Source organism: Carcharhinus amblyrhynchos, chromosome 7, assembly GCF_965287045.1.
Source record: "Carcharhinus amblyrhynchos chromosome 7, sCarAmb.v2.hapA, whole genome shotgun sequence".
NCBI classification, from domain to species: Eukaryota; Metazoa; Chordata; class Chondrichthyes; order Carcharhiniformes; family Carcharhinidae; genus Carcharhinus; species Carcharhinus amblyrhynchos.
The window spans coordinates 87,919,433-87,933,915 of record NC_137330.1 but is presented as its reverse complement, the minus strand read 5'-3'; the positions used below and the strand labels follow the sequence as shown (position 1 = coordinate 87,933,915).

At 42.5% G+C, this 14,483-nt stretch overlaps 1 protein-coding gene across 4 annotated transcripts in view; it reads right to left on the bottom strand.

Annotated features, from left to right (window-relative positions):
- sgk1 (serum/glucocorticoid regulated kinase 1) overlaps positions 1-14,483 on the bottom strand; it is an 86,816-nt gene that overhangs the window by 6,184 nt on the left and 66,149 nt on the right. Inside the window, exon 1 of one of the 4 annotated variants that reach the window (XM_080192734.1) lies at positions 1,266-1,511. The exons of 2 other annotated variants lie outside the window; for them this stretch is intronic. In XM_080192734.1, coding sequence (XP_080048860.1) covers positions 1,266-1,293 — 28 coding nt within the window. In that variant the 5' untranslated portion in view covers positions 1,294-1,511. Of the gene's footprint in view, positions 1-1,242; positions 1,512-14,483 lie in introns of those variants that run through there. One more of the 4 variants, XM_080192735.1, reaches the window with a different exon arrangement.

The following is a 14,483-nucleotide window of genomic DNA, read 5'->3' as shown; positions in this document are numbered from 1 at the left end:
ATTCGGCCCACCGAGTCTGTACCGACCACAATCCCACCCAGGCCCTATTCCCGTAACTCCACATATTTATCCTGCTAATCCCCTGACATTAGGGTCAATTTATCATGGCCAGTCAACCTAACCCGCACATCTTTGGACTGTGGGAGGAAACTGGAGCACTCTAAGGAAAACCTTGCAGACACGGGGAGAATGTGCAAACTCCACACAGACAGTGAGCCGAGGCCAGAATTGAACCCGGGTCCCTGGTGCTATGAGGCAGTAGTGCTAACCACTGTGTCACCCCTTAGCCACTTGATTGGGATCATGGCTGATCTCTCCCTGGTCTCAAATCCACCTCCCTACCTGTTCCCCTTATCCCTTTATCTTTTTAATATTAAAATATATCTATCTTCTTCTTGAAACCATTCAAGCTTTGCTGGAGTCTTTGTGTGTGTGTGTGTTGCAACTTTAGCTACCACACAAAAGTTCAGATGAGTTTAATCATTTCAGTTTCAACACAATTCAACCAAGCTGCTTTCTAGCTGAGAGATGAGTCACCAGCCCACCAGTAATGATGGGAGAATGCTTCATTTCACAACTTGGAAAGGATTTCTCATTGCAAATAAAAGCTGTTAGTGATTTTCTGTTTCCTACACCAACTAGTCAAATGATGACTCGGATCTGCTCCCACTCTACTTGCTGTGCGAGGTGGGGAGGGAATGCCAATCTTTCACCAACTAAAATGGAATAATTTAAAATACAAGCCGGTATCTCAGATAAATCGGCGTCAAACTGAGGTTCAGGGAGCGAGGAGGCTTGCATTCTGCATTCATTCAAACTGCAAAGCGCACCTATCACCGTAACTAAACCCTTGGGACGGGTTTTACTAAGGAGTTAAGCGGTCAAATTCTAGGAGGAGAAAAGATCAATTCGGCAAATCACGCGTGCCAAGCAAATATTTCTTTCCGCAACTTTCTCCCCTGCTGACTTTCGACGTGGCAATGTGGATTGGTCACTGGCTCAGTCTCTCTCTCTGCATCCCCCCCCCCCATACACTGAAACAACACAAACAGCTCCTTCACACAGCCAGCCCAAAACACCCACCCGGGGAAGTGTGTAACCGACCCCGGCTACAGATAGATGCTGCTCGGGTTTCACAAAGCGAGTCCTTCTTCCTCCGCCCCCACCTCCCCTCTCCTCCCCCGGCCATGGCCAAGGATCGCCTCTTACAGTCACAGTTAGAGAGTACAGTGGTCAACTCACCCCAGCAGGGAAAGATATCTAACCTGTGAAAGAAATCTTCTCTGTTTTCATGGTCGCCTGCACTTGTCAAGACTTGTGGAGCCAAACCATCCACTGACAACTGACGGAGAGTTCGCTGGCACAAAAGGGTTTAATTTATAGGCGAGGTGTATTTAATTAAACGATTTACATAGATAACTTATCACTGTGCGTGGCTTATAAATTCCACAACGTAAAGGGGCTGATTGCTTTACTAATGATTAAAAGCTTGGCTCTGGAATTATATGTACTTGACTTCCACTTGGCAATTATTGTTGCTTTTCTAAAAAAAACCCCACAAGTTAACGGTTGTTAGCAGACCCTGCTTTCAGTCTGACTCTTTTTACTTTGAGGAGGAAGTGAACTAACAGTGATTGAGGTGTGTGTATGCATGTCAGCAGTCACCACAGACAGGAGTTTCTGGTGGCGCCTGGACTCTCTCCTCTTCCTGGACATTGGGCACCGAGGCAATTGCGTGGACGGGACTTGTTGAGACTGCTTCCAAGGGACCGGATACCCCTAGGGCGGAGGAGGCGCCCCTTGCTAATTCCTGACATCCACCTCAGGTTTCCTCCAAGGAAGACAGTCCGGACAGAACTGGTGCTAAGTTCGGAGCAACAGTTTGTAAACTGCAGCTATCTTGTCTTCTTGTGCCTCCCCAGTGTCCGGTGCTAGGACTCCACATTGTGTAAACCAATGCAGAATGTTTCTGTGATCAAGCATTCAAAGCAAAGAACTTGAATATACACACTGGTTCTTTATTGAGCCAGAGCAGTTAGTCACAGGAAATACTTGCATCTGCTTGGCAGTACGATATGCAGCAGTCAACTAGCTCCCCAGTAAATGAAGTGGAAATAATTTCTTGATAACTGCTTTAATGAGATGAGATTCATCTCCTGTGAACATCGTTTACAATGGTTCTTGCCACAAACATGAAATAAAATCATTGCATTAATTAAAGATATATTTTTAATAAAGAGATAACAAAAAAAATTAGATCGTCTGATCGCAGTGAACAAGCAGAATAGAATAAATCACCCAGGTTTGAGTTCTGGAATTGTTATATCATTGGAATCATTGGGCTCTAGGTCATAAGCTGCTATATTATCTTGTAATCACTGCAAGGCTTCTGCTTTCTGTACTTCTAAAAACACCTCGAGAAGTTCTCCTATATTTCATTGAAATAGTTGAAGTGTAGAAATGAACAGTAGTATTTGTTTAGCAGAGGCAATGATGATGGTATGCTGGCACAGTGGTTAGTACCATTCAATTCCAGCCTTGGGTGACTGTGTGGAATTTGTACATTTTCCTTGTGTCTGTGTGGGTTTCCTCCAGATGCCCCGGTTTCTCCCAAAAATGTATAGGTTAGGTGGATTGGCCATGTTAAATGAGCAGGATTATTGGGATAGGGTGGAGGGGAGAACTCCCCTCCCCTCCATATGGCTCTTTGCTCTTTGGAGAGTCGGTGCAGACTCGATGAACCAGATGACCTTCTTTAGTACTGTAGGGATCCTGTGATTGTATGATGCCTTTAAGTTCCTCTTGTTACTTACAACCCAGCATTCATGTAGAACCAGATTGGTTCTTTACCTTTAAGTATGAAAATAATAAAGGAATGTAAGAAGGGATATAGGCTTTTGAACCCCCTTCCACCATTAAAAAAGATCATGGGAGTTGGATGATCTGCCATTAACCTCATGTATCTGTCTTTGGCCCACATCCCCTAACGTATTTGATTAATAAAAAGCTATCAATCTCAATTTTAAAATTACCTATTGATGTGGCATCAATTGCTCTCAGCAGAACATTCCAAACTTCTATCGCCCAGTGTATCAATTCCTTTCCTAATTTCACCCCTGAAAGGTATGGCTCTAATTTTGAAATCATGTGCCTTAGTCCTAGACTCCCAAGACACTGCAAATAGTTTAGGTAGAGAGAAACTATCTCCCTTAATATCATGAAAACTTTGATCAAATCACCCCTTAATCTCCTAAACTGCAGGGAATGCAGCCCAAGTGTGTACCATCTCTCCTTGTAATTCATCATCCCGGTAAATCCAGGCTGCAGATTCTCCAGGGCCAATGTATCCTTGCTTAGCAATGTCACACAGCCTGCTTACCTTACTCTAGGTGTGGGCTAACCAGGCTGTTGTATAGGTGAAGCATGATTTCTACCCTCTTGTATTCTAATCTCTTCGATATAAAGGCAGGCATTCCATTCATCTTTCTGATTATATTCTCTACTGGACCTCCAAGTTTCTTTGGACTTCTACTGTTTCTAGCTTTTCACTTTATTTCATTATGTTCTACAGGGTTGTATATTCATTGTATTCTGCAAGGTTGTATATTCCATTATATTCCACAGGGTTTGAACAATTTCAATAACGCTGCGGAAAGTGGATCTCATCCCAGACCTGTAGAATGTCATGTGGCTTTGTATGCAGAATATTTTGGACACTATCTATGCACACAGCTTCTTCCTGGTTCTAGAGAAAGTTGGAAATTCAAGGAATGTTACTTATTCCAGGGCTAATAAACCAGGAAAAGCTTGAATAATTGATTTGCCCAGTGGCATGCTGCAACTTGAAAGCCAATCTAACCTGCGTTACCTGCTGTGATTCTATAGGGGGAGTGAAAGAGAAAGGGAACCGTTGTACTAAACCGTTTCCAGCAGGTTTTATTGTTGGCAACAGATGTCCCTCAGTGATGGTAACAATTACATTTTTTTTAAATGAGCGTTATGTTATTTTATATTGCAACTTGTATTGCTGTGTTTTATTTGCTGTGTTTTACAAAGAAACTCTAAACCTTGGCTCATTGAATCATAGAATCCTTGCAGTGCAGAAGGAGGCCATTTGGCCTATCGAGTCTGCACTGACCACAATCCTACCCAGGTCCTATCCCCGTCACCCTCACATATTCAACCTGCTAATTCCCTTTACACTAAGAGGCAATTTAGAATGGCCAATTACCCTAACCCACATATCTTTGGCATGTGGGAGGAAACTGGTGCAGTCAGAGGAAACCCACGCAGACACAAGGAGAATGTGCAAACTACACACAGACAGTGAGCCAAGGCTAGAATTGAACCTGGGTCCCTGGCACTGAGGCAGCACTGTGCCACTATGCAGCCCATAATTAGATTAAAATAAATAAAGCTACCTGGGAGTGGTTAACAGTAATCTCATTCAATTGATTCCATTAGCTAAATGAGTGAAAGTTCCTTAGGTGGCTTTAGTGGGTAAATGCATCACCCTTTATGGTAAAACAAAAATCAAGGTAGCGTAAACAACAAATGAGATGAGTGATCAGCTAATCTGTTTTCTTTTATTCTTTCAAGAGATGTGGTCATATCACTGGCAGGGCCAGCATTTGTTGCCCATCCCTAATTGCCCTTCACTAAGTGGCTTACCATTTCAGGGTTAGTCATATTACTATGGGTCTGGAGTCATATGTAGGTAAAGGTGACAGATTTCCATCCCCAAAGAACATTAACGAACCAGGTGGGACTTTAATGGTTTCATGGTCTCCATTACAGAGACAAGCATTTTTATATTCCAGATTTATCAAACAAATTTAAATTTCACCAGCCCCATCATGATGGGATCTCAGCATGTCTCCAGAGCGTCAAACTCAACCTTTGGGTTACTAGTCCAGTGACATTACCAATGCAATCTTCCCTGAATGACATTCAGCGAGAGCAAAACACTAGTCAGGACACCAGGGAGAGCTTTTTCTGCCTAGATCCTGTATTTACATTCATAGTGAGCTTAAATTCATTATCTCTATCTCAGACAGGAGAATATTATCAACAGAATCAAGACAACACTTCATATCCTGAACCATTTAGACTGGAATGATTTAGCTTCCTGAGGATTTAGCCAAACTCAGTTAGAGCTTTAGAGTGGGTGCTAAAAAGGGCAAAGAAAAACTTGGATTATCCTGTGACACCTTGTCGGAAGTGAATGCATATGGATTGTGACTGGGAACAAAATCAAGCTGAACTTGGATGATTCAAAATGCTCATTCCTCAGGCTCAAATAAAGAAGGGCCACCCGATCATACTTTCTCCGCCCAGAACTTTACCCCAAAACCAACCACTATTTTCAAGAGAAAAGAAAGCAAGAGGAGAATATTTGGAGAGAAGTTTCAAGAGAAATGTAATCCCTGAAGCCCAAATGAAATTACAGTCTTCGTACGACTCATATCAGTTAATCTTTTACCATATATTCTGTAGAGTTTATGCTGATTGTTCTTTTTATGTTAGCACTGAGTGTCATAGACACAGATTGACAACGTGTTCCATTAAGTTAATGAGTGATGACATGGAATAGCCTTCTAAAGAAATCAGTCTATTTTTCACTAAGTTGCGGAACACCCATAGAAAGCATTGAACAGAAGACTTTTAGAATGATAAGATTCAATTTTACCCAATAAACTCTTATGTTTGGCCCAATCCAAGGGAGAAGCTTATCAAATAGTAAATTAAGATTAGTTTCCACAAAATAGCACAATGGTTATCTTTCTAATAGCACTTTGTGGATTTTTCATTATCATCAGCAAAACCTTGACAATGGAGTTTGTCCTCAATGTTCTTGTCCTAATTGGTTAAGCATGTTTCTCTCATTTTTAAATTCAATATTTTGGCTAGTTTTTACTTTTGTTATTCATCAATTATATTCCTTCTCTCTGATTTCATTTCTCTCCCATCAAAGTGGCACAGTGGCTGGCATTGCTGTCTCACAGAGGCAGGGATCCAGGTTCAATTCCGGTGTTGGGTGACTATCTATGTTTGCTCCAAGTGCTCCGGTTTCCTCCCACAGAGCAAAGATGTGGCATTTTTGTTGATTGGCTATGCTTATTTGCCCTTAGTGTCAGGGAGATTAGCAGGGCAAACACGTGGGGTTTGGGGATAGGGCCTGGATAGGTGCAGACTTAATGGGCTGAATGGCCACTTTCTGCATTGTAGGGATTCTATGGTTCTACAATGGTCCAGCAGGAAGAAAGCTGTTTCAAAGACCATTGATGATTTGTCATGACAATTCCTCACCTGCTCTGGTGTTTCCATAAAAATCCCTTCTCAAGGGCAGTTAGCGATGGGCAATAAATGCTGGCCTTGCCAATGATGCTCACATCCCAACAGCAAGTAAACAAAATCTGTTATGCAACAAGCACATTAAAAAAAACATTAAAAAATAACAAACTAGCCCCCAACTATTTGCAATGTTCCCTGTACCCTAAAAACACAGTGCACTGACAAGGTTCCATGGATCTTTGCCTGCTCCCTTCATTTCCATGTGTATGAGTGCAGACTGAAAACAATTAATATTGTAATAAATTAAACTATTCTTCAGTGGGGTTATCAAATTATATAGCATACACTTGTACCACAAGCAGATAAACTGTTGAATGCAGATTTTACTGCCAGTGGTCAGTGAGTGGGACCCAAACTCACCTGCATTTACTCTATAGTGTTCCTCTGCCCAATTACAAGACTAATTCTGCATTCAGTTGGCATTTCTGCCAAATATCCTCTATGTACAATAGTCTCAAATGTTTACATTGATTCTTATTGTTGCGTGACCCAAGTATGCAACAGCATGCCTCTGGAGTGCTTGCTGTGTTTTATTAAAAACACAAGCTCAGACCAAGATGTGTGACAGATAGTAGACAAAATCCTCTGCTTTCCAGCAACAATGTGCATTTATATAGCACCTTTAACAGAAAAGCAGCACACTAGAGCACTCCATCGAGTTACAATTACAATAGGTAAATAATAGATTATCCTTCAACTAACATCATTAAAATTATTCCTTCAGCATGTTGTTGATCTGAAAACATTTCTTCAATGGTCTTTAAGGGATACCAGCAGTGACCTCTCTGGGAAGACTGGCAGCAGTGATCAGTCTGGACGTGGTGGGGTAGCGGTGGCTGGCAAAATCCTGCTTTCTCAGCTTTACATTCGGGTAGGTGCATTTTAAATATCTACTTCATTGATTGTGGCCTGCAGCAGTCTCTATGGGGGTTATTTGGAGACCTGAGTGCAACCAGCATTGGCCGGGTGCTGCGTACTGATTTCGTGATTTTCACAAAAATAATGGACAGCACACTTCTGACTCCACTTCTTGGGGGAGGTGGTGGCATAACGGTATTGTCACTGACTAGTAATCCAGAGACCCAGGATAATGTTCTGTGGGACCCAGGTTCAAATCCCACCATGGCAGATGGTGGAATTTGAATTCAGTAAAAACCTGGAATTAAAAATCTAATGATGACCATCAAACCATTGTCAATTATCACAAAAACCCATCTGGTTCACCAATGTCCTTTAGGGAAGGAAATTTGTTGTGCTTACCTGGTCTGGCCCACATGTGACTCCAGAATCACAGCAATGTAGTTGACTTTCAAATGCTCTCAGGGATGGGCAATAAATGCTGGTCCAGCCAGCAATGCCTACGTCCCATGAACAAATAATATAAAAATCATATCAAGCACGCCTCTTCCTAACCACCAAACTGGCAGCTGAGGATGCCACTTAGTGTCCGAAGAATGGGAAATAAATGGATAAATTTGTAGATCCAAAATTTATGTTTTTATTTTAAACAGTAGAGCCTCACCTTTCAGTTCAATTCTGTACCTTATGATTAGCCAATGTAATTCCTGATATTTTTAACTGAACATTTATTGGCAGCAAATTAAACTTGAGAACTTAAACTATAAGTCAATCCCTTGTTTTACATGCTGCTGACTCCAGATTGTAATTTGGAACTGCCGCACTTGTATTCAGGTCACAGGAAATGCTAGTACAGAGGCGATTTGACCAACCATACATTTGATTCGTTTACACCCTTTAGATCAAAGTGAAATTATGTGAAATAATGTCCCTTCCCTTAATATGCCTGATCAAGCGCACAGCCTAGGCTGGCACCACAGCGTGGTGCCACAGAGTTGCTACATTGTTGAAGGTGTCGACATTTGAATGTGCTCTTAAATTGACACCCCCCCCCATCCTCTCAGTTGGATGTTAAAAACACATCTCTAAACACCGTGGCCTGGGCCTCAGCACCTCCCTCTGCAACTAGACCCTGAACTTCCTAACTCACAGACCACAATCAGTAAGGATAGGCAGCAACACCTCCTCCATGATAATCCTCAACACAAGGCTGTGTTCTCAGCCCCCTACTATACTCCGTGTACACCTATGACAGTGTGGCCAAATTCCCTTCCAATTCAATTTTCAAGTTTGCTGATGACACCACCATTGGTGTCCAACTATAGTGGGTAGGATCTCAAACAATGATGAGACAGAGTACAGGAATGAGATGGAGAATCTGGTGAACTGATGTGGCAACAATAATCTTTCCCTCAATGTCAACAAAACGAAAGCGATTGTCATCGACTTCAGGAAGCATAAAGGAGAACATGCCCCTGTCTACATTAATGGGACGAAGTAGAAAGAGTTGAGAGCTCCAAATTTTTAGGTGTCCCGATCATCAAAAACCTATCCTGGTCCCTCCATGCTGACATTATAGTTAACAGAGCCCACCAACTCCTCTACTTTCTCAGAAGTCTAAGGAAATATTTCATGTCAGCTATGACTCTCACCAGCTTTTACAGATGCACCATAGAAAGCATTCTTTCTGGTTGTATCACAGCTCAGTTTGGCTCCTGCTCTGCCCAAGACTGCAAGAAACTACAAAGGTTCATGAATATAGCCCAATCCATCACGCAAACTAGTCTTCCATCCATTGACTCTGTCTACACTTCTCTCTGCCTCGGCAAAGCAGCCAGCATAATTAAGGACCTCACGCACTCCAGACATTCTCACTTCCACCTTTTTCTTTTGGGAAAAGAGATACTAAAGTCTGAGGTCACGTACCAACCAACTCAAGAACAGCTTCTTCCTTGCTGCTGTCAGACTTTTGAATGGACTTACTTTGCATTAAGTTGATCTTTCTCTACACCTTAACTATGACTGTAATACTACATTCTGTACTCTCTCGCTTCCTTCTCTATCAATGGTATGTTTTGTCTGTATAGCGCGCAAGAAACAATACTTTTCACTGTATGTTAATACATGTGACAATAATAAATCAAATCAAGAAAATCTAAAGTAAATAAAGGAAAGAAGCAGGGAAAACTGAACAGGAGGAATGAGGGAATTGATATAGTTTATTGCCTGGACATTTGTTTCTGGAGTTCAGAGGAGCTGGACACACCCTGGGCTGGAAGGAAAATTCTATTATCCTGGTTAAAATGAATGCTGAGAAAATATACAATGTGGAGAATTGAAAGAGGGGGAAAGAGAACTGTGGTGCTGTTCCAGTGGGGGACATTATCTACCCCAATCCACTTGGTTTCGGCTCACGTAATTTGTCCAACAAATTGCACTTTGGGGCTAGCTGCTTCCCATGCCTGCATTCATAATTTTGAAAAGTAACTTTGGGCCTGTGCCGTGGCATTTCTGGGCTGTTCTAGCAATTCTCACTTTGAGTACATTGCTTGGTATCAAGGTCAGCTGAAGCATGGGCTCTGTTAGCCTATTGAACGTTCGAAGAAGTAGAAAAATTGTCTTTCCATTCTCTAATAAACACCCTCAGTTCCTTGAGGGGTACCGTCAAGTTTAAGACTATTTTTCCAGTTCAATTGGTGTCTGGTGCCCTTCTCAGAATGGCCAGAGCTGCTAAAGCTTCCACCCCCTCATCAAGGCAAGTGGCTCTGATTCATAATGACAGATTCCAGCATCTAAACTGAATATTCTAATGACCCCATCCCTGGGATTTGGAAAGGGATCAGCATCAAGTCAGAAAATAAATGGATGGAGGTCCTGGCCACTCTTCATTTTCTACGCTGTCAAATATCCACTCTGGGCAATTTCATACTGCTAGCTGGCTGAAATATACACACTTTATAAGAACCAAGCATTTTTATTTAGCAATTTTATTAGATAATGAAGAAAAAAAATAATCTGGCATATGTCCAAAGCTTCCATATGATATGGGAAAGTGTTAATGTGTCTATGAGACATGGGAAAGTGTCTGACCTGCCCATAGAGTGTGGGAAAGTGACGTATTGGCGAAGTGTGAGAATGTGTCTAAGAAAGTCTGTGGGTTGTGGGAAAATAAGTGTCTGCCGTGTATGTAGGGCACAGAGTATGCTGGCTGATTCAAGTTTCACATTCTCTGTCAAGCAACGAATCAAAATCACCAGACATCAATAAAAAGCTCTCACCTCCTAATTCGCTTAAACAATTCAACCAATGACCCAAGCAGCCAATCAGAAGTCTGAAGAAAGAATTCCAAGCTTTCCAATCCACCCTATTAAACACTTTACAAGTTTGGAACAATATCAGCTAATAATATTATATCCAATTATTTCATGTGGAAGGCACAGTGACACAATGGTTAGTACTGCTGCCTCATTGTGCCAGGGCCTGGGTTCGATCCTCAGTTTAGGTCACTGTATGTGCAGAGTTTATACATGCTCTCCATGTCTGCGTGGGTTTCCTCCGGGTGCTCTGGTTTCTTCCACAGTCCAAAAGATGTGCTGGTTAGGTGGATTGGCCATGCTAAATTCTCCCTCATTTTCCTTGATTGGTTGGCGCAACATCGAGGCCGAAGGGCCTGTACTGCACTGTTCTATGTTTTATGTTCTATGTTCTGAACAGGCGTCAGAGTATGGCGACTAGGGGATTTTCACAGTAGCTTCTTTGCAGTGTTAATGTAAACCCACTTGTAACTAATAAATAAACTTTAGCTTTAACTTTTCTTTTTCGAAACTTGTTTAGAAAATTTGAATCTTTGACAAAAATAACTCACAGCTTACCTTCCTGCACCTTGCCCTTGGATGTGCCTCCCTGAACTCAGTGACTGAGGATTATCATCTGCACCAACACACATATACTCTGGGAGCTGAGCTTTTGCTCCCTTCTATGTCTCTGATCTCAGTGTAACTCCAGCCCTATTTATGTACAAAATTTTGGACTTCCACACAAATTCTCCTATCCATGCCATCACAATCACTATAGTTGCTCTCTCTAGTCTACCAGAACACCCAGTGCAGCTGCTCCCTTTGATTCTTATAGAGCAGCTCATTCACCTGTACGTTTGACATCTCTCTCTGTTGCCAGTGTAGCTTCTCAATTCCTTGCCCTGAAAATGTATTCATTGTAAAGAAGTAATCATATCAATGTGACACTGATTTCTAGTCAATCTGCTTTTATATTGCCAGCTCCTGCAAAATTGTTTCCACTCCTTAAACTAGTGCTCATAGACTCCGATACCCTGTGTTTCTACGCTCCAGTTCCCTCAGTTGTCTGTTTGGCCCAAATGCTTATAGATTCCAGTTACACCAAGTACCTGTAAAGTGCAATCCACCCCATGTTCACATACTGTAACCTGATCACCATTCTTCAAAATAATCCGTCCATCACTCCAGTCCCCAAATTTCAAATCATTGCAGATCCTAAACTGTAGCAACTGGAGATACGTTCATACCAATACAAATATTCCCAGCCTTTCCCTGAATAATCACTGATCCAAAATTTCAGTCTCCTTCTTGCTCAATGTCTCACAGCTGATCTCTCCACACTGCCCAACACTGATAGTTGAACCTGGTTATGTGTCCCCAGTTGTCAGATACAAGTTTTACCACACCCCACCTCCCTTCTGATGCCAAAGTCCCCAATCTGCCTAGCATTCTCTGAGATTGCACAATACACACCCATGATTCTGACTTGTCACCCTCTGTCTCAGCCTCCTGGCCTTTACACAGTACCATTTCCCTCCCTTCCCCACCTCCATCCTAACCACTGCTTTTAACCCATCACTTTCTATCTTGCCAGCATGTCCATTCCACCCCCACAGATTTTCCACACCATATTCCAACCAGCAAATTGCTGATCTCTGTCTTACAATAAACAGTAAGCTCTCACAAAGTCAGGAGATAGTTAAAGAGCAGAACAAGGTATTATGAGTTATGTGGAAGGGATGAGACCCACAGCAAATGTCAGACATAGACAAAGCGTGAGAAAAGGAATGTACAGTGAATGGACAGATAGATACACACACCATGTGTGACACTCAGCAGAGAGCGAATCATGAAAAACAAACACTGAGACAACTAAAGCGCTTTTCTATTTAAAAATCACAGTGAAACAAATGAAAAACATAATTCTTCCTGACTGCATTCAGAAATATAAATGATCTGGTTTTCCTACTGCATTGGAGATGTACTTTCTCTTGGCTCCTTGAATATGTGTGTGAGTTCTCTGGATGTGATTATTATCTGCAAAGCCACATTTACTACCCATTATGAGCGGTGAGATTTCTTCTTGAATGGCTGAGGTGCATGTGGTACAGTAGAAGAGTGGTTATGTTGTTGGGATACTAATCCAGAGGTCCAAATTAATGATCAAATTCCAATATGATAGGTAGGAATTTTAAATTCAATTAATATAGGTTCTGAAATTTTAAAAATGCAGCATCAATGCTGGTGATTTAGATTGTCTTAACAGCTCATTTGGTTCACAGATGCCTGTTTAGGAAAGAAAATCTGCCATCCTTACCTGACCTGGCTGACATGTGGTTCTAGATCCACAGCAATATGGTTGATTTTAAAGTGACAAAGCAAACTATGCAGTTATTTGGGGATGGAAAACAAATACTGGCCTTCCCATTAACATTCACATTGCATAAATGAATTGAAAAAGCTGCACTAGGTATTGGGTTGATGAAGGTTGGCACAGTGATTAGCACTGCTGCCTCATAGTGCCAGGTACCTGGCTTCGATTCCCAGCTTGGGTCACTGTCTGTGCAGAGACTGCACGTTCTCCCCATGTCTGCATGGGTTTCCTTTGGGTGCTCCGGTTTCTTCCCACAATCCGAAAGACGTGCTGGTTAGGTGCATTGGCCATGTTAAATTCTCTCTGTGTACCCAAACAGGTGCCGGAATGTGGTGACTAGGGGATTTTCACAGTAAGTTCATTGCAATGTTAATGTCAGCCTATTTGTGACACTAACGAATAAAGTTAAACTAACTGGAGTCATTTGGGGACAAGGGTTTGGATTTTTGGTCAAGTACCCCACTGCCAGGGTCAAATCAAGGTCCCAACACCTCACTGTAGACAACAGTTACCTGACATTAATTGGCTGATCGAGGCAAAATCAGTCATCAAAAGTTTGTCATCCAATTAAGCCATGCCAAAGGAGCTGTAACCTGGCATTGTGGATGAAGGGAGTGAGAGGATGCTTCTATTCTCTCTCATGGAGGCCCTCTCAGCAAATTTACAAAATCTGAAATAAAGCTGCAGGACCACCATTAGGAGATCGGACCCCCACCCACCCTCCACCCCACAACCCCCACCCCCTCACCCTGGCATAAATTTACATGCCAGCCTGTTTCCATTCCTGCTGGTGGATTGGGATGAAAATGCTGCGCTTGCTAAAAGCAGCAGGTTTCCTTCACTAAAGGAGACTTTCCCATTCTGTGGCACACGCCACAATCAGCACTAACCATGCTAGACTTTTGTTGATAACTGAATGCATGGGATTTGAACTCACGTCATTCGACTTGTCAGCAGGCCGAGTCGCAGCAGAGATAGTGCCGCCTCCTTGAATGATACATTTTCCATGGGCAGGTGGAACTGCTCAACTCAAATAGGTGGGTGCTTTGTTGAAATATTGGGATATGTCTGTGTCCTGAAAGCTGCTTTCTCCTGTTGCGGTGTTCAGGAAATCCAGGTAAACAGGACCCATTTGAAATGGAGCATTCAGTTACTAGGCCGAAAAATATATCACAGAAGTAATGCAGCAACTTAAAGGTCAGAACCTTTTTCTCTTTTCACCTTAGTGGCATGTGAAGCTTTTTGTAAGTTGCAGCAAGTTGTTTCTATCCCCCCCTCAGCTCCATTCCTCACACCAATGGGTTTGCCAGTGTTTGGAAGAGGAGGAGCATGGAAAGATGCCAGACATGTCAGCCTGTGTCACAACAAACACCCTCTGCCTGCTGGCACCCACACCTGCTTGCAGACATACACTCAAACACAGTTTTCCATCTTCGTACTCTGCTGTTTGTGAGAAGGCAAGTCAGGTTACTCACAGGCCGCCGCAGCCTGATTAGCCGCACCTACCAAAATACCAGTAGCCGCTGGCACAACACATCTACTTGACAAATATCCAGTGTGAACTATGGCTTCAGGTTCTGGGTCAGCAGTGAGGGGGCTGC